Genomic DNA, 27,134 nt, shown 5'->3' on the forward strand with positions numbered 1-27,134 from the left:
TGCCCCTACGAGGTCTCGAATACGGGCAGAGCCGGCTCCAGGGTGACGATTTTCAGCACCGCACCCATGCCACAGCCGTTCACCGGCTTGCTGTGCGACGCGCGGCGGAAGCAGCAGCGGGACCGAGACTGCAGCGCTGCTCGCTCCGCCGGGGCAGCACCTGCGGGTGTCGAAGCAAAAGCAGCCTCGCAGCGCAGGCGGTTCCTCAGCCCAGCGACTCCTACGCCGTCACCTCCGTGAAGGTGGAGGGTGGTCGGGCCGGACGGGCGGAGCTGCGCCTTTAAGGGACCGGGGGAGGTGGCAGCAGGCGGGTTCTTGCACCCTCCTACCGTCCCCCTTCCCTCCTCCCCACCACCTCCCCCCCGCCAGCCGGGCGGTGGACAGTGCCCGCGGGCCGCCGCCGCGGGTGTGGGGCAACGAGCCACGGCTGCAAGCCCGCAGCCATGGCTGTGCCCCTGCGCCGCCGGCTGCTGGTGCTGCCGCTTCTGCTGGCAGCCGGCGGGCTGCGGGCAGCAGAGCGGAGCAGCGGCGGCAGCAGCAGCGCCATGGAGGAGCTCGCCACCGAGAAGGAGGCGGAGGAGAGCCACCGGCAGGACAGCGTGAGCCTCCTCACCTTCATCTTGCTCCTCACCCTCACCATCCTCACCATCTGGCTTTTCAAGCACCGCCGTGTCCGCTTCCTCCACGAGACTGGCCTGGCCATGATCTACGGTAAGTCCTGGCGGGGCCCCGGCAACGCGGCACGGCGCCTCGGCCAGCGCCGCTCGCCCGCGCTTCAGTCCCGCTCCCCGCCCCCTCCCCGGCGGGCGGCATTCAGAGGACCAGTGTCACCCCTAGCAGGTGCCAACAGGGACGAAGGACGGCGGCCCGGAGGCGGTGGTAGGGAGCCCCGGTGCTCGGGCGCGCCCCGCCGCGTCTCCGCGCCCCCCGCTGCCTGAGGGGAGGCGAGGTGCGGGCGGCGGCGCTGCAGCCTCAGCCCCCCGTCACGGCGGGCGGCAGCACGGGGGTAGGCCGCGCCCCGAGGAGAAAGCCCGCTGATGCTCTTGCATCCCTTTCCCTCGGTGGCACCTTTGTTCGGGCCGGAGGCAGAAGGAGGAGCGGTATATAAGGCCCGCTGCATTCCGTGTGGCAGCAGAGCGATGTCCTCCGCAGAGGTGTGTCCCGCCGCCGTCCCCAGGCACCGAGGTGGCCGTGATGTCAGGAGTACAGCGTTTTCATAACCTCCGCCGCAGAAGGCTAGCTTCTTGCAGGTACTTCTGGCAGTTCGGAGTAGCAGGCCTCGCAGGTCATTATGGTAAAGGTTTTTGGAAAGCTTTATCCAAATACCCTCACCGCGCTGTGGTGTTCACTCTGTGAAAAGGAACGTGTTTAAACTTTGGTGCTCTGGTGTGCACTTACTGGCTGCTGCTGTCACTGGCGATCAGAGGTTGCTGGTTACCGGGTGACTGCAGTGACACCAGATTCCCTGGACAGTGCCAACATCCTAAGACCACTTGGTGGAATAAAGACTGTGATGAGCTTGTCCTCTCCAGCCTCTCTCTCCCCTAGTGAATAGGAGCAAAGGGAAAATAAATCTGCAAAGAGAAGCTGCGTTCTCCCCTGTGTCTGTGGGGCAGATGATCTGTAGGAGCCAGGCTATGTGCTGGTGCTCTTACTGGCTGGTGCAGAGGACCGCAGGTGAACCCTGAATCTGCAGCACAGGGTGCTCTCTTCGCTGTGAACCCTTGCAATTGTATTTTGTGTGCAGTGTGTTAACACAGAACACAAACAGTTGCGATGAGGAGCAGCCATCCGTTTAAAAAAATGATTTGTCTGCTGGTGATTGGCTACTGCCCTAGTGCTGGGAGCACTTCTTCACAAGCTGAACCACATGAAACACCTACTCAGTGTTGGTTGGGATAAGCACATTGAAGGTAACCACAGGTGAGAAATTTGGCACCCCAAGGGAAGGGAAAAGGAAGACATTTCCTCCTTGATAAGTACTCCTGCTTGTGAAAGTGATGTGGTTGCTTGCAAAGCAATGGAATTTTCCTCTGCTGATGCTTCTCTTAAACCACCCCAATTTACTCTTAGTCACTGATCTCTTTTGCTGCATTGCTGTGTGTTTCACATATGCTTGTTGCTGAAAACTGACAAATTAACAACTGGGCATGTAAGTAAGTTTTGTGCTAGCGTGATAGTGCTTAGGCGCTGAATGGTGCCTAGAAGATGGTAGATTAACTGTATACATGCTGACTGGAAGAGACAGAGTAAGGCTGTATGGAAAATATTACCAAAATCTTGTCACCTTCAGAAAGTTCACTTGTGTTTTAAAAGCGTGTCAGTGATTTAGGTGGTTTCTTTTATGGTGGAAATCTTGTCTATGTGGGAATGCTAATGTATGCTGTACAAGTCCCAGGGCATTAAGGGCATTTGGTTATGCATTTTGATGAGCCATGTGGGAAATAAGAAATTGTTCCACTGGAGAACTTCTGCCTCTCATTAAGCTCAAAGTAGTTTACTCTAACATCCAATTCCTGATCCATGAAATGGATGCTACATTCCCAGTTTGATGTGTGAGGGCTGAAATTGTGTATTAGGAAAGGCACTGCACTCTTTCTGCACCATAGGCAGCATTGCTGAAAGAATGGTTCACTCAAACCATTGCATGTTCTTGGTATGCCCTTGTTTAAATGATTTTCTTTTCACAGATCCTTCCTCAATGCACCATTTTCTAGATGAGCCCCTCTAGTATACCAAAATACATGTGCTTTTCCTGCCCAAGCAAAATGACTTGCCATGTCATGGCAAACATCTGATGAAACATCTTTAGCAAGCTCAGCTTCTTTCTAACACTATTAGCCTTCATGCCAGTAAAACTCTGCTGAGGCCCTACTTCACCTGAGCATTTTGCAGACTTGCTTTAGAGCGAAGACATAAACCCAGCAAGTGTCAGATTAACTGCCTGTGATACTTCTGACAACCAGACTTTATTCTTCAAATATGAGTTTCTCCCTTCTTCATCACTTAAAAGAGAGTGGTTAAACTGATGGGTGGTTTGCTGATAACTTGATATCTGAGAAATGCACATTTTTCAAACTGTGTGTGTTTAAAATGCATGCATTTGATCAGTCTGACTTAGGCACAAAATTACATGGCAATATTGCAGTTCTTGGTGTCTAGGTGCTCTTGTAAGGATGTATTTCATACGTTGTTGGTATAGGCTCCAACTTCTGCCTATTAGGTAACTTTGATGTAGTTTTGTGGTGAAGTCTACAGTACTTGTACCATTTGCATTTGAATTTTCTAAAGGAAAAATCAAAGTGTTTTATTCACAGCAGTTTTCAATGCTACCTGAGGAAGTGGCTTTCATTGACAGGAGAAGTAAGCTAGCACTTCAGTGTCAATTAACTTTTACCGTGGAGACACTGACCTAGGAACCACTCCAAAACTCTTGGTTTCAAAGTGAATCGCTGAATGATTCTATTGGATCAAATACACTTTTGACCTGAGCTAGTTAAAACTGTAGGTCTTGATGTTTGCTTGCTTCTTTTGCTCTTTAAGAAGATGTGATGGAGCTGGATTTTTTTTCTTATCTAGCTATGATCGTTTGCAGCAATATGCAATGAAACCCCTTTCCTTGAGCACAGGAGGAAACAGGTGACATGACACTGTCTTGAAATGATGAGCATAGAAGCTGCCTCCAGCCAGAGCTTTAACCAACACTTCTCACCTTTTTCTGAGAATCTAGATATTGGCACATCCTGTTCTCCTTTCACTGTTTCTGATGTTGGTTTGGTGTGTGTTGAGAGCAGTACGTGCTTTACCCAGCTAAAAACACCTGTGGCCCAGGTACTGCTGGTTCTGCCAAAGTCTGCATGTCTTCCAGACTTTGAGTAGTGTGTTTTCTGCTGTCCATTGAATGAGAGGCATCTGTCATGCCTGGCAGTTTAAGTGTGGTGGTCTAATTACCCTGTCCTCAGTAGAACAAAGACTACTGTCACATGCAGATTTCCTGTGTTTTATATGACTTCATTGTGCTGGCTGCTTTGATGGAAGATTAAAAAGTCATTAAAATCATTATGTAGTCTTTCCATGTTTTGTATTTCCTGTGTTACTCTCTCTTCATCAAACAGCCGCTGCTTGTCTGTCTGCATTTTTCTGACATGTGAAGTATCTGTCTCTGGAAATACCTGTTAAGAGAAATAACATGAAGTTTACATGAGTATTTAATTAGTTGTACTGATGCTTTTTCTTGTGATGTCCAGCTTAAAATCCAGGGTTTTGATGAAGCTATATGGAAGTCACAGACCTTAGCTACACATGCTAGATCTGACAATTGTGTAAATTAAAGTTGTTGTTTGGGGTTTTTTGTTTATTTCCTTTGCTTTGGTTTCTAATTTCCTGAAATACTTTGGCAGGTAATTCACAATGCTGACTTGAATCAGTTATGCACCATGCCATTGCACTGGGATTATCTACAGGTCATTCCACAGGGTTGATTTGGCTTATGAAGTGCTAAATACAATTGAATTCTGGTCTTGAAATTGTAACAAGGGTGTTGCTCTGTGAAAGTTAAATACTTGCGTGGGGCAAATGTTCTGCAGTTGCCCCAGCAGCAGCATTACTAATGCAAATCATCTTGGAACAATTGAAAAACAAAACAAAAAACCCCCAAACACCAATACAAAACCAACCAACTCACAACAGACCAATTAAGAGATTGAAACTTTGCTGACACATGCATGACAACTAGTGATAGTGATCATGATGCTTGCTTTTCTTTGTGCTGATCTGAGTCCAAAGGGTAAAGAATTTTCAGCTGTGTTTTTCTTGAAGAAGTTCAACTCTGTGTTTGGCAGGTTACTTCACTCTCTGCTGAGGAGCATTCCCATATGGTAGGGAGCCACAGGAGATGGACTGGGCATTTTGAGAGCCCAGGGCAGAGTTTAAGGATGAAAAGTAATAGTGGCTCCCCAGCACTCTGAATTTTAAGAAGCAGCTGTCTGAATATGTAGATGTGTCCCAGCAGATCCAATTGTATCACTCACATTAGCATTTATTTTTTTCTAGAAACCAGAAATCTGAAAAAGGGAGGGGGAGAGAAGGAGGGGGTGGGGTAGGGGGAGAGAGAGAGAAAAGGTAAGCCTCAGAACTATGGTGTGCTATGTTATAGGACATCTCCTGCAGTACCCGCTATAGATATTGGCCTCTTAGGGGCCTGGCTTGTCATTCCTATCTAGCCCTTTAACACATGCTGTGTACCATGGATGCTCTTTCTTGCTTACATGTTGACTGCTGAGCTGTCCCTGTGCATTCAGGAGATAGCCTCAGTATTTAACTCAAGGCTGTTGATTCCACTCTGACAGCCAAAAATACCAGCTTGTAGACTTGATTTCCCCCCGCCCCTTTCCCCCTGTCTTTCTTCCCAGCAGAGTCCTTATTTGTGACTCAGAATTAATGCTTTATCACCATGTAATACTGAACATAGCCTTTCTCCTCCTGCTTTAGACTAAGTGGTGTCTATACTAAAAGAATGTAATAGAAGCAATTATTCTTAAAGAAAGGCATTTATCTTGAAGGGTTTTTTAGTAGTGTTATAAAAACTACACAGTTGTTTTCAGCAGATCAGATCTTTTCTGGGTCTACCAGAAATGGGTAATTTAGCTCAAATGCACTGCTTTTTTTATCCCCTCTTTATTGAAAAACACTTCAGTCTGCAATTAACTGAGTGTGAAGGGAGAAAGGAATATAGTATGTAACTGCTTTTTATTCTTTCCCCCCCCCCCCATGACTTTAAGTCAGACAATTCAGTTTACTTTAGAAGCTCTTAAAGGCTCTTGAAAGCTATGGTGGAAGAAGCTGGTTTTGGTGTGTGGTGGTGGTTTGTTCATTTGTTTGTTTTTGTCAGGGATAAATAGTTGAAGGCTCTTCCTCAGAGTGGAAGAGATGAACAGTGCTCTTAGCCAGAAGAGAAGTGTAGTTTCTGTGCTTTCTTCCTGGCTCCCATATTTCATGTTCCGTTTCAAAGGCTCTTGATGAAGCTGTATGTTTCCATGATGCATGGAAAAACCTCCTCCTACCTGGTAGATCTGTCCCGTCAAATCACTTGCAGCCCTGCTACCAGGAAGCGTTTGTGGGCTTAGTTGTGGCTGCTGTCCTAGATGGCCTAGCAGTGGGATAGCTCTGTCACCTCTGGAGGGTCCTGTCTGTGAAGCTGTGCTGGTGGGACTTGCAGGTCTGCTGTAGTCTGGATACTTCTCCATAGCTGCTATTCTCTCTGCTTGCAGGGTTTTCAAACTACCCCCACTCTACTGAAAGAGTTTTTAAAGGCTGCTGGGGACGACTGAAATGCGTGGTGCAAACTTGTAAGTGCATGCAATGAGTGTGTCACTGGTTCCTCCTCTGTTACTTTGTAAACCCACTGGAGAGGGCAGTTTGAACAGCAGAGCTGTGTATCTGATGCACACCTTGGTGTACCAACTTAGTGGAAATGTTTAAATAAGGCGATATGCTTATTCTGAATGCCATGCCTCTCTGTAGCTATCTCCACTGCTCACTTATGCTTAAAAGACCAATTAGTACTGAGTAGATTTTCTTCTTTCCAGTGGGTGCTCTTTGACTTGTTCTGCTCTCTTATTGTGAAGCTGAGGGGCTATTTTTAACAGAAAAGGATGAAAACAAAGGAACACAGTATAAATGTATTCTAAAATGCAATTAACTTGTCTGTGCATAGATGACAGCCTTCTGTGTGCTGACTCTGTGGATGTGTGGTGTATGCACCTGCAACTCCTAACATCAGTAGCTAGCTGAAGATGAAGCTGCTGATGCAGCTTGGTGTCTCTTGCATGCAAGGTTCTTCCCAGTGTCAGCTCTGCAGCAGGGCATGCATGATCGGTGCCAAGCCACTGGAAGTGTAGTCATTGCTTCTGAGGCTCGTCTGCTGTCCCATTAATTCAAGAATTGGATTAAATATGAAACTGTTGTCAGCCTTTACCATTGCTTTGAACATGAGATGCTAATAGAAAGATATTATAGCTGCTGATAGTTCTAAAATATCAAGTGTCCCACAAGGATATGAGTAGCTTTTGATTTGTACGCATTGAATCCATTAGAATGAATACCATCTATTTCCATGCTAATTCCAAGACATTGTTATTTTTTCCCCTCCCACACTTCTTAGCACTTAGAAACAAATCCTTCAGTATTGAAAAGAGACCTGTGTTTGCAGTGTCATACATCTCTCTGCTGTTGTTCTATTGCTGCACGATCCTTCCTATTTGCTCTTTCCTTCACGTCAGTCTTCATTGTGGTTACTGACTGTGTAATGGCCTTTTGCCTGGGAATAGTTGCCTTATCCACTAGACAGTTTGACTGTTCTCCCTTCAATTGCCTCCTTAGTGAGTGAGTGAATTGTTAGTATTTATCCTCAGAATCCACCGTCTCCTGTAGCTAAAGAACTTGCTTTACAGCCTTTACTGTCAAGTCTTCAAGCATGTGCAATTCCACTGAGGCTGGAGATCATGTGTTTACATTCCCTGTATGCCCAGCCCTGGTGTTTGCCAACTTAGGATTTAGATGGTTTTGTAGGTGAATTGCAACTCTACTTTTATACACTGCCAAGTGTTTTTGAAAAAGTAAAATTTGGAAAAGTAGAGGCCTCATCTGGGCATACTGGAAAGTGCTCTGAGTTGGCTTTTTCATATAACAGCAATTAGCAAAGATTTAGCTAGGTTCTACCCGATTGATACTGTATTTGTCTGCATAGGAGTAATGAAGCTGATAACCTCAAATGGGTGGAAGAGAATACAATTAATGCTTTATTTGTGTTTGCAAATAGAATGCCATATTCAGACTTGTTATTCTTGGCCTGAAATACCAACTTGTTCCACCTGGCTTTCAGCTGTGCTACATAATTGACTTCTTCCAAATATCCTTTAGAAATTGAACTTACTGGAGAAGTTTGAACTGGCAAACGCAGAACTCCTTGGCTAGTTGGGAGGGATATGCCATCTGAGGTGGGAAGGGGCCATTCACAGGAGAGGTGAAACAGTGTGTGGAGTTGGCATCACTGGTGATGCTGCAGTTCTGCAACAGCTGGAAAATACAGGTATAAGCACAGGGGAAGAAAACTCAATGTAAAAGCTTATTCCTGCTGTGCAAGTGCAACCTCATCGTCCAACCTGGGTTATTTTTGGTGTTTTCGCTGAGTATTACGTAATATTGTATGTTAAGCGCAGAGGAGGCTGGCTGCATGTGACCTTCCACAGACAGGTCTGGCAAGGTTGGCTGTAGCACCTTTTCCTGGCTCACAGTATTGGATTAGGCACTTCTGCTCATTCAGCTTGTCTTGAAATGTTATGCTTTGACAATTGTGACTGCTGCACAGCAAAAAGGTTACAGTTTTGTCATACCTATTTGCAATATTAGTATCTTGCAGGGAGCATATTCCCACCAGACACTGTTTACAGCGAATTGCCCTCATAAGGAGGTATTCTGAAGACATGATGGTGCAAGTGAACTAGCCTTAACTCTGGAATATAGTTTTATATGGGCATCTGAGTGTCAGTACAGCATTTCAGCTTAACCATTCTTGCTTTGCATCTCTGCACAGCAGTATAACCAACTTGTCAGATATTTTGTGATGTTGATTTTTATCTCTAGAAACTTTTAACCTTTTTTTTCAACCACATTCACACATTAGAGCAGTGTCTATCTGCTCAGCCCAAGGCACTTTCTTCAGACTTCAGGAACCTGAATGGAGAGATTTTATTTCTGTATCTGGTTTAATTTTTCTCTGAAGTTCTGATGTACCAAGTTCTTGGGGAGTTTGCTGTTCCCAAATCTTCTGCTCTGAGAGGTGGAGTCTCCTTAGACCACAAAGAAATTTTTTGAGATCCCCAAAAATTCTAATGGACTTTTACAGAGATTCATGAATGTAATCATCTCTTCAGCACTGCATGACTGAAGAGCTAACAAGTGATTTCCTACTGGTGACCTGCTTGTTGAGCCACAGTAACTAAATGTAATTGCAGCATACTCAGTTTTTATGTGTGCCTACATGAAACAGAGAAATAGATATCTTGGTAATGCCTAGGACTTGATTATGTCCCCCTTCTCCATATATTAGCCTCAAGGAACTATTAGAATACATAGAATAAACCAGGTTGGAAGAGACCTTCAAGATAATCGCGTCCAACCCATCAACCAATCCAACACCACCTAAACAACTAACCCATGGCACCAAGCACCCCATCAAGTCTCCTCCTGAACACCTCCAATGATGGTGACTCCACCACCTCCCCAGGCAGCCCATTCCAATGGGCAATCACTCTCTCTGTATAGACCTTCTTCCTAACATCCAACCTAAAAGGAGTTTATTGCTCTTGCTAACAAATGCTTGAGTATATATCTAAACATTTTCAGGTTTTGACTCTAATGGTTTGGGCATTTCTTTCAAAATGTAAAACATAGAACAGTTATGTTTCTTTTTGTCTGTACTTAAGACACAAATACCTATTTTTCTCATTGCTTTCGCTGTGAGATACAGAAGTGTTTTGTCACTTCTAATTAGGGATAGAGGAGATTTTTGCATTACACCTGTGTATGGCAAAGCCCTTCTCATAAAGACTGTGCTTACAGATCCTGCCCATCTTCCAATTTAATCATGTTTATGAACACTTTCTTCATACCCTGTTGAAGCTAAGTGCACACACCCACACCCCCCCAACCCAAGTGCTCAGGGCCTTAATCTTTTAAGTACTGGTAAAATTTACAATTGTGTTCTTAAAAACAAAAAAAACCAGACAAACAAAAGAAAACCAGCTATTTGGTTTGCTACACTTGATGTCAGAAGGATAGAGTTAAAAAATTTTGGGCTGAATAACCTCATAATGACCTGCTTTGAAACCAGGATAACAAAAATGGAAGGCCCTTAGGACTAAAGGATGGGATGACCTGGAAGGTAAAATAATCAGAAACAAGGCATAGTACCCAACAGCAGTATCTAAAGACAGTAGGATTCTGTTAAATTTTGTAGATAATGCTTTGTTGTGGCTTCTTTCCATAAACCAGAGAGACAGATTTGGATGAAGATCTAAACAGTATCCCCTGTATATCTTGTGGTGATTTTAATGCTGAACCTTACACCGCTAGAAGAGAATAGTTCATATGTAAATGTAGGACCACCTTAGTATAATTAATTAGCTAATTGATAGAGCATGCATAAAAATGTGTGGTGTAAAATCATATAACCAATCATACTGCAAAATTGCACTGGATTTGCAATTTATTGCCCATTATCTGATTCTGCAGAACTGAAATGAGGGAAGTACCTTGACTTTATTTTGATTGGCTTTGTATACTGTGTAAAGGACCTCTTTTCTGGGACTACACACTCACTGGCCAAAGTCCTACTGTTGCTGTTATGGTGGATGAACAGAAGCGACATACACACACTTGTAGTGAGCAGAGTACCATTTATTTCTTCAAGCAACACATATTTGTATGTTTGTTATGCCAGTGTGGCTACTTCTAATTGGTTAACAAGTTGTTTTTAAGATTCTTATTGGTTACTGATACATTGCTGCAGTTATTTGCTGAGCTAGGCAAGGTTTCTTCTCCTGTGATTCTTCTGTCTCAATCTTGTAGTTTCTCTGTCTCAACAGGTTACACAGTAGTCTGTCACAAGTTATTTATATTTTCAGCTCAGGGACTTTCCAGACATTCAAGGGTACACAGCTCTTCTTGGCCCATCAAATGGTCCACAGATTCATCACGGTTTCCTACTCTGTTACCAGGCCACAAGCTGTTTTTCTGCATTGGGTGCTACCTCTACCACAGCTCCAAGAAAAACTGGGGACTCCCAGAAATTTTAGTAGCCTTTTCTCTCTTCTTTCTTCACACATGATGTGCCAGAACATACAGATAAATCTTGTCCTCCAGTGATTCCTGTGGCTTGCACTATTCTCTTCTGGTCTTGTCTTTTAGCTCACCTGAAAGAATCATAGAATTGTTTTACTTGGGAAAGACCTCCATGGTCATTGAGTCCAACTGTCCACCTAACATCACCATGGTCATTAAACCAACTCCTGAAGTGCTGGGTCTTGGTATACTTATTCTGACTGCCCTTGTTCTAGTGGGAAGTGACTAGAACTTTCCTCGTTGTTTCCACTTCTCCCCACCACACATCCAATACCTTATTTTAATGCTGACAGCCTGGATTCCTTTCTATTTATTAGGACTACTTTTTCTTTTCTTCCAGTCTAAACTAGATAGCTTTATTTACTTCCCTGCATCTTTGGAGTTTGTAGGAACTGGCTCAAGCTCAGAATGGCTGAATTGACTTCCTGTGTTTTGGCGGTGTTGGTTGGTTTGTGTTTTTGTTTTGTTTTGTGTTCTTTGGTGGTTTTTTTTTCCCCCACTCTTGCTACCACAGCCTTATTCATCTCTCAGGCTGATTCCCAAGCACTGCTGGAATTACCTATACCTTGTCTTCAGCTGTAGGCTGTTTAAGCTGTGTAGGGTTTTTCTAGGTAGTGTGCATGTGACTAATTTTTCTCTCTCTCTACACAGCTACAGTTGAGGCTTTTGTTACAACATTGACTCCTTCAGTGTTCTGCTTCTCAAGGCACGGGAGAATAATTGCATTCAGACTGAAGTTTTGCTGTTTGTGCTATAAGTAGGTTTTTGGTTTTGGTTTTTTTCCCCCCTCAACCTTCTCTTGCTATGTTCTCATCTGTATCTCCTGGCTCTGTGGCTAATGTTTTAGGTTTTTCAATTAATGTTATATGAACCAATGTATTGGTGAAGTGAAAAGTAAAGATGCCACTGTTTCTAGAATGATTTAGTCATGAGTTAAATTAACATCTAACTTGTTAATAGGATGTGTCAAAAGCAAGACCCACATTTTAGTTCTTGGGCTTCCATACATGGCATAAAGTTTGACTTGTGAGCTATGTAGAGACTACTCAGCTATTAAGAAAAAAAACTTGGACCATTGATGACTCTTTATGACCAGGATTGTGTTACAGAATTTTCTTGGAATGGCAAGTGAGAACTTAACTTGGGTTGTAACTGTGACAGACTAAAGCTTGTCTCTCCTTGTGTGACTCAACAAAGATAAAATCACTTGCTGCTTGCCCAGACAATAGCTGATATGTGTTGGGCAGAGCCACTGGAATGACTCTTGGAAGGTGCAAAAGATAACATCAATCACTGGACCACAGCTGGCCTCACAACAAAGGACCGAGGCCACCTTCGGGAATATGCATAAGACAAGATCCTGGGGAACGATTCCTGGATATTTACCTAAGGATGATTTCCTGGCCCCTGAATTCCTGAGGGACAATGCTTTGACACATACCTAAGGACTACAAACTGTATAAAAGACTTGAGCCACTACTGGCTTGGAAGAAGAAAAAGGCAGAAGAAGGACCATGCCGGTGAGAAGGAAGGAAAAGCCCAGGACAATGCTGCTCCAGAGAAAAGAGGCAGTGGAGCCTGGAAGAAGCAGACTGAACCCTCTCTCCCTGTCCTAAGTCCTACCTGCTGCAACTTACGGAGCTGAAGAGGCTGCCCAGAGGACCTCATCTCTTCTCCAGCCAAAGCCTCAGCACCCTTTCTCTACAAACCCAGCATCTCCTGCAGCACCTTTCCTCCACAGACTCAAACTGTCTTGGGGGGGTGAGGGGTGTGGTAATATAATTCCTCTCCCCTTCTCTCGCTCTTCTTTCTCCCCCTCTCTCTTTTCTCCCTCTCCCCTTCTTATTTCCACTTTATTTATGTAATAAGTAATCTAGCTGTTGATATTTTGGCCTCGTTTGTGCCTCTAATTTCACAACACGGGAATATTCAAAAGAACTGAGTCTCTCCAGACCAAGGCAATAACGCTATATTATAATGGATTTGTGAAAAATGGCGTTTTAATGAATCTAATCTGAGCTCTTCGGACTCCTTAATTGCAGAAAAGGGCAATGCTTAAGAACAAAAGTTGGCAGCTTTTGCAATGAAGGCAAAGTGCCAGAATCCAAGTGATGCCATATCTGCATGACATTTTTTTGGACAATTTAATCCTTGAGCTGGTCACATTTCTGACCCACGTGTGTGCACCCACATACAACATGCATGCCTCAGAGTTAAATTACTCACTTTCTAGAATAGCCTGTTCTTGTTTAACACTCTCTATCTGAGCATGGAGTTTCCTGATGCTTTATTTGATTTGAAACAGTATTTCTTTGCATTTGATTCAATATATAAAACCTACCATTTTACATGTGGGTGTTTTGTTTGTTTGTTTGTGGGTTTTTTTGGTGTCACAGAATGTTAGAGGTTGAGAGGGACCTCCAGAGATCATTAAGTCTAACACCCCTGTTTTGGTTTTTTCTTAATAACACCAGAAAAACTTGTCAACTATAGATGTTTAGATGCCCTCTTTATTGTCCTGGAATGTAAACTGAGTGTTTATAGTATAGAGAATGTAAAAAGTCTATAAATCCTATAATGAAATAAATATATGATTGGTGGCACCTTAAGTATCCATTGTGTACACTCCTACATGTAATAATTGTTACTATAGGTGATTTTCCTATTACATTGTATTTACCTTAGTGGTTGAAAAACTTGAAACAGCAGCTTGTTGACATACAAATTTATGGGAAGTTCCTAGGCAATAGAGGTTTTATATGGTGCAGAGGTGGTGGGGCTCATGTGACCAGGAGTGAGTCTGTAAACATGAGACAGACTCTTTTTTTAATTACCCAATTTTGTTGCTATACAGCTTACCACTGTGTCCAGTTCTGGGCCCCTCAGTTTAGGAAGGATGTTGACTTGCTGGAACGAGTCCAGAGAAGAGTAACAAAGTTGGTGAGGGGTTTGGAACATAAGCCCTATGAGGAGAGGCTGAGGGAGCTGGGGTTGCTTAGCCTGGAGAAGAGGAGACTCAGGGGTGACCTTATTGCTGTCTACAACTACCTGAAGGGAGGTTGTAGACAGACGGATGTTGGTCTCTTCTCCCAGGCAGCCAGTACCAGAACAAGAGGACACAGTCTCAGGCTGCGCCAGGGGAGGTTCAGGCTAGGAAAAAGTTCTATACAGAAAGAGTGATTGCCCATTGGAATGGGCTGCCTGGGGAGGTGGTGGAGTCACCATCACTGGAGGTTTTCAGGAGAAGACTTGATGGGGTGCTTGGTGCCATGGGTTAGTTGTTTGGGCGGTGTTGGATTGGTTGATGGGTTGGACGCGATGATCTTGAAGGTCTCTTCCAACCTGGTTTATTCTATGTATTCTATGTATTCTGGGGCTAGTGAAAGATCTCACTAATTCCCATTAGCACCTGTTTGCCAGAGGTCTGTTCTGTAATGCTGGGAGTCAAATCTAAGGAATGCTACACTGAAAACAATATCCTATTTTAAAATGTATGGAAAAAAAAAAGCTTGCTTTTGTACTGTAGCATAACCTATCCAGTTCTGTGCACTTGGAGTTAGTACTGGGATATTGTGTTTTCAGTTCTGCTAGCAAGTGGCTGTATTGACAAGGACAATTTATCTATGACTTGAGTTTGTTGTGCTTGAGGAATGAGCAGTTTCATTGTAAGCTTCAGTGAGCAGATCATCCAGTACTGAAAAAAAATCACCTACCCTGTCTGGAAGAAAGTGCAGAGCAAATTGCTGTGGAAATAGGTACCTCGAGGAGAAATGCTTGGCTGAATTTCATCTGCAGAGAGAAATTTAACCAAGGCATCAGTTTCAGGTAGACTTATTGATATGGACTGAGAGACTGACTATGGGAAGCAAGTATTCTGAGGGGGTATGAGTTTTAATGTTTTTTGGTTTTCAAGAGATGACAAAAAATGTCTGGAAAAAGAAGAAGTTTTTCTGCAAGGAAGAAAAATATTCTGATTATTGATCTAGGCTTTTCACTGCTGTATTCCTGTGCTGTTTGGCAGACCTTTCTACATAGTTTGTGGCTTGCAGTCCAATAACTTCAAGTCTTTGAGCTGATAAATAGGAAATCCTAAAAAAGAGCACTTTTCCTCAGGAACTTCTGGGAAGATAGTTTCTGGCTGCAGCTGGAGTTAGGCTATTGAGCTGTGTGATACATGTTCCTGAACCACCACAACTATATTGGTCAGCCTGTTTAAAGAAAGAAAACAAAAAAAAAGTTTGGTCATGTTTACATTGCATAGGTCCAGTCAGTCTGTGGCTCAGTTGGTGGCACATAAGACCCTTAATGGGAAGGTTGTGAGTTCAAGCCTGCAGTGGGCACTAGTGGCCTCCCTACTCTAGTCATGAGGTCTGTGGTGACAGGTTGGACTCGATGATCTTTGAGGTCTCTTCCAACCTTAGTGATACTGAATCATCTACTGAATCATACTGAACCAGTGAATGATTGGGTCACAGCTGCTTATTAGCCTGAAAGGAGGATTCAGTTCTCCTTACCAGGCTTTGTACCTGTTTATATGGAATGAAAACCAAACAGACAAAAGAATGTGTGTAGGCATTTACAGATCCATGAAATACCATATCGGCATCCAAACATTGTAAAGCTTTCATGATTCTTGTCACTTAAAGGTGGAAAATGGTACTAGGTCAGGATTATGCAACAGGAAAGACTTGCTCAAGGCTTGCTGCTGAATTTGGATCATGATTCTGTCCTTACTCAGTGATTTCCACCAGCATTGTCACTTCTGCTCAGTGAAAAGCAGAACCAGCCACTCAATTCAGTCAGTGCTGAGCATGCTTTTTGCTCCTATAAGGATCATACAGGGCCCCAGCTGAACACAATCTGACTTTGCATACTGTGGTTATGCCTGTAACATGTCTGAGTTTTGCTTTACAGCAGCTGTGCAAAGCAGGCAGGAAGCCATGTCCCTTATAGGAGAAATGTGAGTTCCAGAGAGCATGTGGGTGTTGGTGTGTCTCTTCCACACTGCTGAGACTTGAGCTGGCATGGAAGTGTGCGAGGGACTTGTGCCTTTTTTTGGGGAGATGATTTTTACTTTTTGTTTATGAGTGTCCAGGTACAGGCAAAACAGGAGGGCTTGGTGAATTTTTTAAAATTTTTTTTGGTGGTGTAGTTTTTGGTGATTTTTGGGGGGGGGGTTGGGGGGGGGGGCATTTGCCATGAGTATCTTGGTACAGGCACTGTGTGCATTGCTCGTCGCAAAAGATCTCCTCAGGCCTTTATTCCTGTTTGATTTGATGGGAGATTTTTATTTAACTCTTGTGACAGGAGAATTGCAGCACCAAATTGTGACCTTTCGTGTGAGTTTAGTAATAAATCTTTCACTTTGACTGCTGGAAAAGAGGACTTTCTGCTTGGTGTGTCACCAAAGCTGAACCTAGTGGTTTTATACATTTAATGATGTTTATGTGGGGGGTGAGGGTTTTTGTTTGTTTGTTGGTTGGCTTGTTTTGATTGGTTGGGTTTTCTTGCAATTTGTTGTTAGTGGTCAAAAATGTGGCTGACTGCTGTCTGAGTATTTCCCAATAATCTGTCAGTTTGGTCTGGCACCACTTAGCATGAGTAACCAGGCACATCTTTTGTCTTTGCCCTGCTATTATAACAGTTTAGATGGTGACTTTCTTCTGGATCTCATAACCTGAAACTTTATGGTAACAGTGATAATACTGTGTTCATCCTCAGAGTTCTGTTGTTCCTTCTGAAATATACAAGTATTTATGCCAGAAAAAAATGATAGTCTGCTTGCTTCATTATGATAATTATCTGTGATCCCAAAACAGATTCTGCATACCTGTGGGCCTAATAGCTAGGTAACACTTTACTGTAAGGAGAATTACCCAGTTTGAGCTTCCATTTTGTCATGGTAGGGCCGAATGGCCCCAGCACAGACCCAGACAGATGCTAAGGTGTCTAGACATGGTCACCCTCTCCCCCTCCTTCCTGCAGAAAACCAGGGTAACGTGGGAAAAGGAACAAAGGGGACAGGACCATGCATGTCTGGTAAACAACCCTGTATCTGAGGTAAGGGTATGTGTTCTGGCCATAGCCTGGCAGAACCCCTTCCCATTGGGTAACTATGTGCTGGTTTCAGTGCCCTTATTGGTCCAATCTATCTTGGGCAAGATTTATATACAGGCTGATTTTTAGTTGCCTGTGTCTTGCTCAAACCTTGCTTAGCATTGGTCAGCCTTACTGAAGCCTTGTGTGCCTGAACCTGCTTGGACCTTGTCTGGTTTGAAACTGCCTCGAATTGCATAGCTTCAAGTTGCCCAGTCTAGCGCCTGGGATAAAGCCATGGGTGTACACACCACAAGCTATGAGAGAAGCCACAAGCTTAGGAGTTGGAGCCAAGCCTGATTCTCCTTGTGGCCAGGATTCTGCGGTGCCTCAGTTCACTCAGGACAAAGCAAACACCTGTCACAATAGTGTCGTTCATGGCCCGTTGTTGTCTGAAGCCAGACCAGCCATTGAAGACTGCGTGACATTCCTGCCGGCAACCTGCCATACCTGGCTCAGGAGTGCCCCAAAGTCTCTAATACACAGCAGAGCACTCCCTATCTGGGTACAACCAGTTGTGAGTGGTTAATTCATTGCCTCTTTGGCATAACAGTTGTTGTTGGGTCTCCCCCGCCATGTGGTCGAGTGCCATTTCGCTCCCCGGCTATTCTGTTATATTCCTCCTGGCTTGCATAGAAGTGTTTAAAATTGTTACAGTTGCCCAAATACTGTACATTCCCACTGTAAATATAGTTTGACCATACATCAAACCTTTTGATAAGTTTTGGCGATTTTCATATTAATAAAGGTTATTAATATTTTGGTTGCTATTGCGGTATTGTTTATAAAGTAAAATATTATGAACATTATGTGAATATTATGACTGTTATCACAGTATCACTAAGGTTGGAAGAGACCTCGAGGATCATTGAGTCCAACCTGTCTCCACAGACCTCACGACTAGACCATGGCACCAAGTGCCACGTCCAATCCCCTCTTAAACACCTCCAGGGATGGTGACTCCACCACCCCCCTGGGCAGCACATTCCAATGACGAATGACTCGCTCAGTGAAGAACTTTCTCCTCACCTCGAACCTACACTTCCCCTGGTGCAGCTTGAGACTGTGTCCCCTTGTTCTGGTGCTGGTTGCCTGGGAGAAGAGACCAACCCCTTCCTGGCTACAACCACCTTTCAGGTAGTTGTAGAGAGCAATGAGGTCTCCCCTGAGCCTCCTCTTCTCCAGGCTAAACAATCCCAGCTCCCTCAGCCTCTCCTCACAGGGCTGTGCTCAAGGCCTCTCCCCAGCCTTGTTGCCCTTCTCTGGACATGTTCAAGTGTCTCGATGTCCCTATTAAACTGAGGGGCCCAGAACTGGACACAGGACTCAAGGTGTGGCCTAACCAATGCAGAGTCCAGGGGCACAATGACTTCCCTGTTCCTGCTAGCCACACTTTTCCTAATGCAGTCCAGGATGCCATTGGCCCTCTTGGCCACCTGGGCACACTGCTGGCTCATGTTTAGGCAGCTGTCAATCAGCACCCCCAGGTCTCTGTCTGTTTGGCAGCTCTCCAGCCACTCTGACCCCAGCCTGTAGCTCTGCATGGGGTTGCTGTGGCCATTATGTGAGCGTGCTTTTAGTACAGAAGCGGCAGTGTTGCACAGTGCCTGCACCAGTGTTCCAACATACCCATAGCTGCATTTTACTTTTATCATTCATTTCTTTTCTATGACTTACTGATTTCTAAACCAAAGGGCCAGGGCAAGGTAGTCTTCCTGTGTATTTGGGAGGGAGGGTGCTGTGAAACAACTTAATTTATAAATGTTTGGGTTTTGAAATGCAGTATCTGAGTTATGTAGTGCTTCACAAACCCTTTTTGCCACTCTTTGCACCATTTTGTCTCGAAGAGTGTGTACATTTTCTGTCACTCCTTCGTGCATATCAGCGGATCTTCAGCGCATTCTCTGAAAGCTTGGATTTTCTTTGGATGTTTTTTCATTATGGCCCTATTGCTGCCCCTTACCATCTAAAGAAAGCCTGCATTCATGAGGATTACTGCATCTGCAAAGGATGAAGAATAAGCAGAAATTATGAACTCCAGTGACCATGAATGGACGGATTGTCCTGGGTGTTTTTTCAGTTGCCAGTATATTGTGAAGTATTTGGGCTGGCATAAAATGTTAGCTTTGGGTAACGTACTCTTTTTGTTAAAAGCACAGTACTCAGAGTGTATTCCAGTGCAGCATGTGATATACTAGTGTCTCTATCCTTATGTGTGGTTGATTGTTTTTGTTTTTAGTTTTGTTTGTTTGTTTTCATTAAAAGCTTATAACTTTACATTTTAATTCTACTTGCTGTTGGTAGTTGCCCTTGTCTGATAAGACAAGTCATATCTTAGAAAAGTGCTTGCAGTTCCAAGTAGGATGCTGCATTGTATTATGCCAGGAGCAGTGAAGAGGGAACACCTTGCTGTGCTGGCTGAAGATCAGAGTTGACTCTGGAGTGTGAAATGTTCCCTATATTTGTAAATATAAATAGCACTGTGACAAGGAGTGGCATGCCTTCAGATTCTGCTTTGTGAGTGTTGGGGGGGGTGGTATTAAAATAAGTTTTATCCTTGCTGTTCTGATAAAGCACTTAAACAGTTCTACCCTCTGTTAGACTAGTTGCTTCTAAATACTTTATTAATCAGGTGTGAACGGTCACTGGATAGTTGCTGTACTCGTGTGGCGTGCAGCACTTGGCAATGCTCCAGTACCACAGCAACTAAATAACGTCTCAGGTTACTAGTTTGCCTTTGATAGTGCAGTGCTTCAGCTTTGGCCAACCCTTTAAACAGATAAGATGGTAGAAAGTTAGTACAATGTAGTTTCAAATAATTACTTGGAATGAAATTGTTGAAGTGCTTTTCAGGGTATGGGTACCTAATGTGCCTGGCACTGATGGTGCAGATCAGAATGGACATGTCTCTTGTGACTGACTGGGGCTTCTGGTGCCATTGGTACCATCTATTTTAGCAACTGCACAAACCAAACATAACACCTGTTAGTGCTGTATAAGAAATATGACACTTATTTGTATTGCAGTCTATTAATATTTCAGTTTGAAAAAGACTTTCTTACAGTTTTCATTATGGAATCTGTTTTGGTTGAGTCAACAACCAAACTTGGGGGCTTTCATACAGCTACTGAAGTGTCAAATGCACTTTTGGAAGACATTTACAGCTAAGGAGAGAACGATGTTTTGGTAGTGGCAGTCCATTACTGTGGTGGTTTTCACTGGGATAGTGTTAATTTGCTTCACAGTAGCTGATATGGGGCTGTGGTTTGAATTTGTCCTGGAAACAGTGCTGGTATCACAGGGATGTTTTAGTTGCTACTGCATAGTGAGTGCTCCACAGCTTAAGGCTTTTTCTGCTTCTTGCACCACCCCACCAGCAAGAAGGCTGGGAGTGCACGAAAAGCTGGAGGAGACACAGCTGTGATGGCTGACCCCAACTGACCAATGAGATGTCCCAGCATATATAGCTGGGAGAAGGAGAAGGAAGGAGGGGACATTCAGGCTTTCCTGGGGATGGATGAATGTCTGCCAGCTGATGGGAAGCTTTGCCTATGAAATAGCCTTTATCTCAAGCTACAAGTTTTTGCACTTTTACCATTCCAATTCTCTCCCTCATCCCATAGGGGGAAGTGAGTGGGTGACTGGATGAGGCTTAGCCATTAGCTGGCTTAAGCCATGACAGTCCTTTTTGGTGCCTGACATGAAGCTCAAAGGGTTTGAGATAACAGCAGGTTTGACTGGAATGTGCCAGATTGAATTTATAGCTGTACTGCTGTTTAGCTATTAATTGACAGGCTTCTGTGCCATGGGGCTTGCTTGCCTTATGTTAGATTAGATTCTAATGTTAGAGTCCTATGCTTATTAGTGGCTAATTCTTGATGTCACTGTTTGCTGAGTGACTGTACTGCTAATCATCTTACTCTGCTATGCCTGGGAACATTTTGATAATGAAATATTGATAGCGATGGAGATGTTTCTGGGCTGGCAGATGTCCAGGACATCGCTGCTGTTTCTGCGCAGTAGCACAGGCTGGAACTCCAGTGTGAGCTCTTGTTGAAGGGACTGTAACCTGTGGATGAGTCCACACAGGAGCAGAACACCCTAAAGTGTCTGTGTCCATGGATGAGTCCACAGTGGAGAAGAGACACCTTGAAGCATCTGTGGCTGTGCATGAGGTTGTGCTGGCGCACCTCAGAAGTGTGTGGCCATGGATAAGCCCATAATGGAGCACGTATGTCCCTGGTGAGACTACAGCCATGGATAAGGCTGTGTTGGAGGAGGTTTACTTCTGAAGGGACTATGGCTGTGGATAAGGCCACAAGGGAGGTAGTGCACCCCAAAGTGAGTGTGGCTGTGGAGAAGTCTACACTGCAGTGGGTATACTCCTGAAGAGTCTATGCTTCATACTTAAGACTCCACTTGGAGCAGGTGTACTGCTAAGCACCTGCAGTCTGTGGATATGTTCAAGCCAGAGCATGGGCAAGAGGAGGAGTTCATTTCCATGTTAAACCTGATGATGTCATCCAAGGGGACCAGGTGTGGAGGTCTGTAATGTTGTAGCCAGGGGATTCAAGTTGCATGTTATGGGAGTTAGTGTAGCAGGAGCCACCTGAACCACTGGAGAACAAGTGTAGCAGTGACCGAACCTGAGCTGGATTTTGTGCCTGATAACTTCTTTCCCTGTCCTGAGTGTCCACCATAACTGTTGGAACCTGAAGTCATAGATTAAGTGTTTTGTCAACATTTGTGGACCCCTAGAGAAATTTTGCAGACATTTCACAGAAGTGGTCCATAGAGCCTTTGAATACCAAACTAAGAGTTTGAAAATAGTAGTTACAGTGAGGGAAGAAAGTGAGATTTCCTTTGAAGACACGTTGCTACATAAGCCACCTAGGTGCATATTTTAAATAATGCTTTCTTCAGATTTTCAGTGAACTATTTTGCATGAAATTTCCATCTTTAGGATCCAATAATGTGCTTTTTTTTTGCAGATCTCTGCTAATGTTTCTTAGTTTGATGGGAATTGATGTGAGTGTATCTCCTGACACCAGGATGTCTGTGATTATTGATGATAAAAGTTGGTACTTTGACATTTCCACTTCTGTAGGTATCAGTTGCCCAGCTGTTATCTGTCAGGCAGTACTTTCAGTACTACAATTGTCACAGACTTATTTTCTTTTTCCATATTCATACCAGGTAATTTTGATAGGTTGCACTGAAGCAACTGGTCTGTATTGTACCTTTGTACAAAGCAGCTCCCATGCTACTTCTGGCACGGAAAATCTGTTAACAATGTCCAACCTTAATTGCTCTTTGTTCCCAGAAACCAGCAGGTAGACCATGAGACCATTGTGCCACATTAGACAGCTCAAACATGATGTAACCTCATTCCACCATGTCTCTTGGATTTACTTAAGATCGTGTCCTGGTCTGAGTTAGAACAGAACTAGTAGAAATATTGTCTGCTTCTTGTCTGCAGAAAAACAAGGCATGCAAGTATGCCTTGTGCAAAATCTGCAGCATCAGGTGAAGGTACCACAGAGACCACTCGGTCTGTCAGTGTTGGATTGCAGAGTCTTGAGTTTTGTTAACACCTCTGCAGGTTGTCTGGCCGTAATATTCATTTGGCTCTGCAATCTCCAGAGTGAGAGGCATTGTTTTAAAATCGGCTTTTTACCTTTCTGCAGGCTCTTTAAATTCAGGTGTGTGCTTGCAATGCTATATCTGGAGGCTAAAGCAGTAATTGTCAATTTTTGTGGCTCCATGCTCTTGTTGTATTAAATGTTCAAGCAGTTTACATAAAGAATACTTTATATAGCACAGCAGGACTTTGGTTTTGGTCCTGATTAGTGGGAGTTACTGCAAGTCATTTCAGCAGGGTGAGCATGAAGATGTAATTAACTTGGCAGAAGCTGTTTGTGCAGGCAGCACTACAGCCTGCGTAGCTGGGTTGTCCGTTTGATGCTCAGTGGGACCTAGGCTTTTTCCAGAGGGAGCCGGTCATTGCATGAGTGGGAGATGCACAAGAAGTGCAACTTGCTTGCAGTGAAATGGCAGCAGTTGAAGTTGCAGATAAAGATCTGCTGATGTGCTAGAGAAGAGCAGTTTGGCCTGCTCCAGAAAGACACACTTTTTTCCCTTTTTTTTTCTTTTTTTTGTCTCCTGACAAAAGCTGTGGGGAATCATAGGGAAATACAGTCTGAGTAAGATTGTTTAGGCAGCATCTGTGAATGTCTCTTTAACTATCAAACTTCTGATTTGAGCTCTGGTTTTATCTTTGGATACACAGCAGTCAACTTGCTGACTGTCTGCAGGTTACCACCAGTTGGACTCATTTGTAATAGCAGACAGTGTTCAAATTTGCTAGCTTGAATTGGAAGCTGCTGTTTCACAGCTACCATTTGTGGTTTTCAGTCAGCCGAGGTAAAGGATCTAACTTCTTTCTGCAAAGCCTTAGAGAGCAGAAAAGCCATGCACAATTTATTTCAAGTATTTAGAATATATAGAATAAACCAGGTTGGAAGAGACCTTCAAGATCATAGCGTCCAACCCATCAACCAATCCAACACCACCCAAACAACTAACCCACGGCACCAAGCACCCCATCAAGTCTCCTCCTGAACACCTCCAGTGATGGCAACTCCACCACCTCCCCAGGCAGCCCATTCCAATGGGCAATCACTCTTTCTGTATAGAACTTTTTCCTAACATCCAGCCTGAACCTCCCCTGGTGCAGCCTGAGACTGTGTCCTCTTGTTCTGGTACTGCTTGCCTGGGAGAAGAGACCAACATCCGTCTGTCTACAACCTCCCTTCAGGTAGTTGTAGAGAGTAATAAGGTCACCCCTGAGTCTCCTCTTCTCCAGGCTAAGCAACCCCAGCTCCCTCAGCCTCTCCTCGTAGGGCTTGTGTTCCAAACCCCTCACCAACTTTATTGCTCTTCTCTGGACTCGTTCCAGCAAGTCAACCTCCTTCCTAAACTGAGGGGCCCAGAACTGGACACAGGACTCGAGGTGTGGCCTAACCAGTGCAGTGTACAGGGGCAGAATGACCTCCCTGCTCCTGCTGGCCACACTGTTCCCGATGCAGGCCAGGATGCCATTGGCCCTCTTAGCTGCCTGGGCAAACTGCTGGCTCATGTTTAGGCAGCTGTCAATCAGCACCCCCAGGTCCCTCTCTGTTTGGCAGCTCTCCAGCCACTCTGACCCCAGCCTGTAGCTCTGCATGGGGTTGTTGTGGCCAATGTGCAGAACCCGGCACTTGGATGTGTTAAATCTCATGTATCTTGTTAAGGAAATCCATGCTAAACATGCTAACACTTTGAATTATTCTTGTGTAAGAAGCTGTGTAACTGAAGCTTAAACCACTGCTCTAAGTGGTGTGGTTTGGGAGTTTTCTAGACCTCTCCCCAAAACCTTTTCAGTTTTAAACGGAAAGAAGTGGCTTTTTTTAGTCAGTGGTTTCAGTCACTAACTTTCAGCTGACATCTAGGGGAAATTTAAAAAAAAAAAAAAAAAGAAAAAAAGAAAGTTTAAAATTATTGTTTTTTTCCCCCTGAGGCTTGAATTAAATTCTGATATTTTCTGTTTCTTCTTAGTTAGGTATGCAAGCTGCAAATTCGTTGTAAGAACATCTTATTTTTCTCCTAAAATATCTTTGGATTTTCAAATTGAGCTTGAACTTGAGTATTAGTTGTTTGCCATTCTGGACTCTATGCTTATACTTCAGCACCATCATTTATTTTGTTTGCAGTTGATTACTGTTCTTTTTTTTCCCCACCTATTTTGATGAGCAACCTGAAAGGTGACTGTATAGGAACTCTTGCAAACAGCTAATGGCTTTTAAAAGGCAAATCGTTAAATCAGAACTCTCTTCTTCACGTACACCAGGGACTTTAAGTGCTTGCAGAAAATGAACTTCATTTATAGCACTTCTGTGACTTATTCAAGATGAATTGCAGAAAAGAGCTTCAGTGTCTGCCTATGAGATGTAAATTAACTCAACTCTAATACTTGGAGACATGTTCAAATGTAGTTTCTGGGGTGTGGGAAGTATCCCATTTGTGCAACAATGCTCTGATTGGCTGGAAGCCTCAAGCAGTACGATGAAAGGAGAAGTTCTTTATCTTCTGACTTGCAGCTTGAAGCAGTCATGGGAGGAACAGGCAAGCCTAGGCTCCAACTGGTTTCTCTTCATCTTTTGTAAGCTTGGTTGTTTGGATGTAGGTGAGATGACAGCTGTGTTTCCTTCTGGCTCCAGGCAAGAGCCGTTCCGTTATCCTAGCGGCATTCCTAAATGTCAAAGTATACAGTGATAGTACCAAATGTAAGCTTGGTGGAAGCAAATTAAAAGCTTTCAATGAGTTACTCTAGATACTTTACCTCCACTGGAGTAAATCTGCAGTCTTTGTGTATTACCTACTGACCCAGCTTTTGCGCTGTGAGGGTATTAATAAGCGTATGTGCATTGCCGTTTAACTTGCAAATTGAAATAGTGACAAATCATGGAGTAAGTAATTCCTAAAGTTTCAAGGGATGTTTTTCCAAGTGTCTGGATAATCATTCATCTCTTAACTACGTTGTCCAAAACCAACAGTACTAGTGTGTAATTATTAAAAATACAAAGCTTGTTGTAAAGAGTTGTGTATTCTCCAAGGGTAGCTCATTCTGTTGACAGATGTACGGTGTCTTGGCACTCACGTATGGGGTGGTGTATTTTGCTATCCACATAAACCAATGTTTTGTGAGTTTCTGTGTTGGGTTAAATTATTTATCTGATACCAGAGTCCTACCAACCACAATGCTATTGAATGAGGTACTCTCTGTGGTTTGGTGTTGCAGTTGTAAGCTGTACAATGCATGTATTGCATGCTGTTGTCGCTGGAACTTGTATTATTCTGTCAAACATTTTCTTAGTTTAAGAAAAGAGTGTATTTGGAGAAGTTAAGTCAGAATTAACTGATGCTGTATTTAACTTGAAAAATATAAATGGAAAAACTGAAAGAAAAGGTGATGAAGGTTACATCTGAACAGTAGTGTGGCTGATTAACTCATAAGTGGTAAAAGCTTTGCATGGTGAGCAGCAGCGCTTGGTTTCGTGGCCTGCTTACTCTTCATGCTATCTCGTGGGTTTGAGTCTGTCCCCAGTCCTCTAGTTCTATGCCAAGTGGGAGTTGTTCATGCTTCTGCTGGAAAATGTGCAGGTTCCTGGGTTTTCTTACCTATTATATGCAGTTAACCCTTTAAAAAGCAAGCAACTTTTGAGCTGAACTATTTGCACATAGTTTATTTTTTGCAATAATAAAAATAATGTAATGAGAAACAAGGAAGTCTGGAGGTTATTTTGGTGATGCTTATCTGAAACAGCCCTGACAGTGCAGTGATGTGAAGAGAGTGAAATGGAAAGATCCTTTTTTGGCTTGGTATCTTCCTGAAAGGTTACTCAGCCACTTTGGAATGCAAGAATTGCTTTACAGTGATTATTTTACATATGTCCAAACCCAAGATTTTAGTATGGGACTGGGACATGTGTTGAAATAGTTCGTGTGGTAAAAACTGCTGGCTGAATCTGAGGATCTCTTATTTGTCCTTGAGGTTGTATTTGTTTAGGAGAAAATGCAGGAGAGAAGAATGAGTGGCCAGAAGACAGTATAAATAAATTACTTCATGCATTTTAAATGCCTAGGACAAGAGCAAGCTCATGGGATGTGCAGTGGTTCTGCTCATGTAAGTGAGATCAGCCTTTGGAAGGATGTTTTACTCCTTTTTCTGCCCTGTCATGGGATCTTGCAGCCAAGCCCCTGTGGTGTCAATGGCTGTACTGGATGTCAGTGAGTCAGATTATTCCATGTTATAAAGACCTGCCTACTCTTTATAGCAAATCTGTTCTTACTACTAACACTCACCTGGAACCTTTGTACTAGTGGGGGGATGCATGAAATTGTAGGTTCCCAACCATGTATGTCTGTGCCCGTGGTGAGACATGCTGGGGTTAGAGTTGAGGTGGGATGCAGAGGGGATATGATTGCTCAGGCACCATGCTGATACCACTAATGCTGAAGAGGCTGGAAGGGGTGGCAAAAATGTCAGGGCAGAACAGTACCTGAGATCTGTCCGCAGGAAGATGTCAGTCCATAGT

General features: G+C 43.8%; 1 protein-coding gene across 2 annotated transcripts in view; it reads left to right on the forward strand.

Annotated features, from left to right (window-relative positions):
- Positions 1-364: 364 nt before the first annotated feature.
- Positions 365-27,134, forward strand: part of SLC9A7 (solute carrier family 9 member A7) — an 88,703-nt gene continuing 61,933 nt past the window's right edge. For both annotated transcript variants that reach the window (XM_054164615.1, XM_054164616.1), the window contains exon 1: positions 365-711. In XM_054164615.1, the coding sequence (XP_054020590.1) occupies positions 444-711 (268 nt within the window). In that variant the 5' untranslated portion in view covers positions 365-443. The remainder of the gene's footprint in view (positions 712-27,134) is intronic.

Source organism: Dryobates pubescens, chromosome 10 (genome assembly GCF_014839835.1).
Source record: "Dryobates pubescens isolate bDryPub1 chromosome 10, bDryPub1.pri, whole genome shotgun sequence".
NCBI classification, from domain to species: Eukaryota; Metazoa; Chordata; class Aves; order Piciformes; family Picidae; genus Dryobates; species Dryobates pubescens.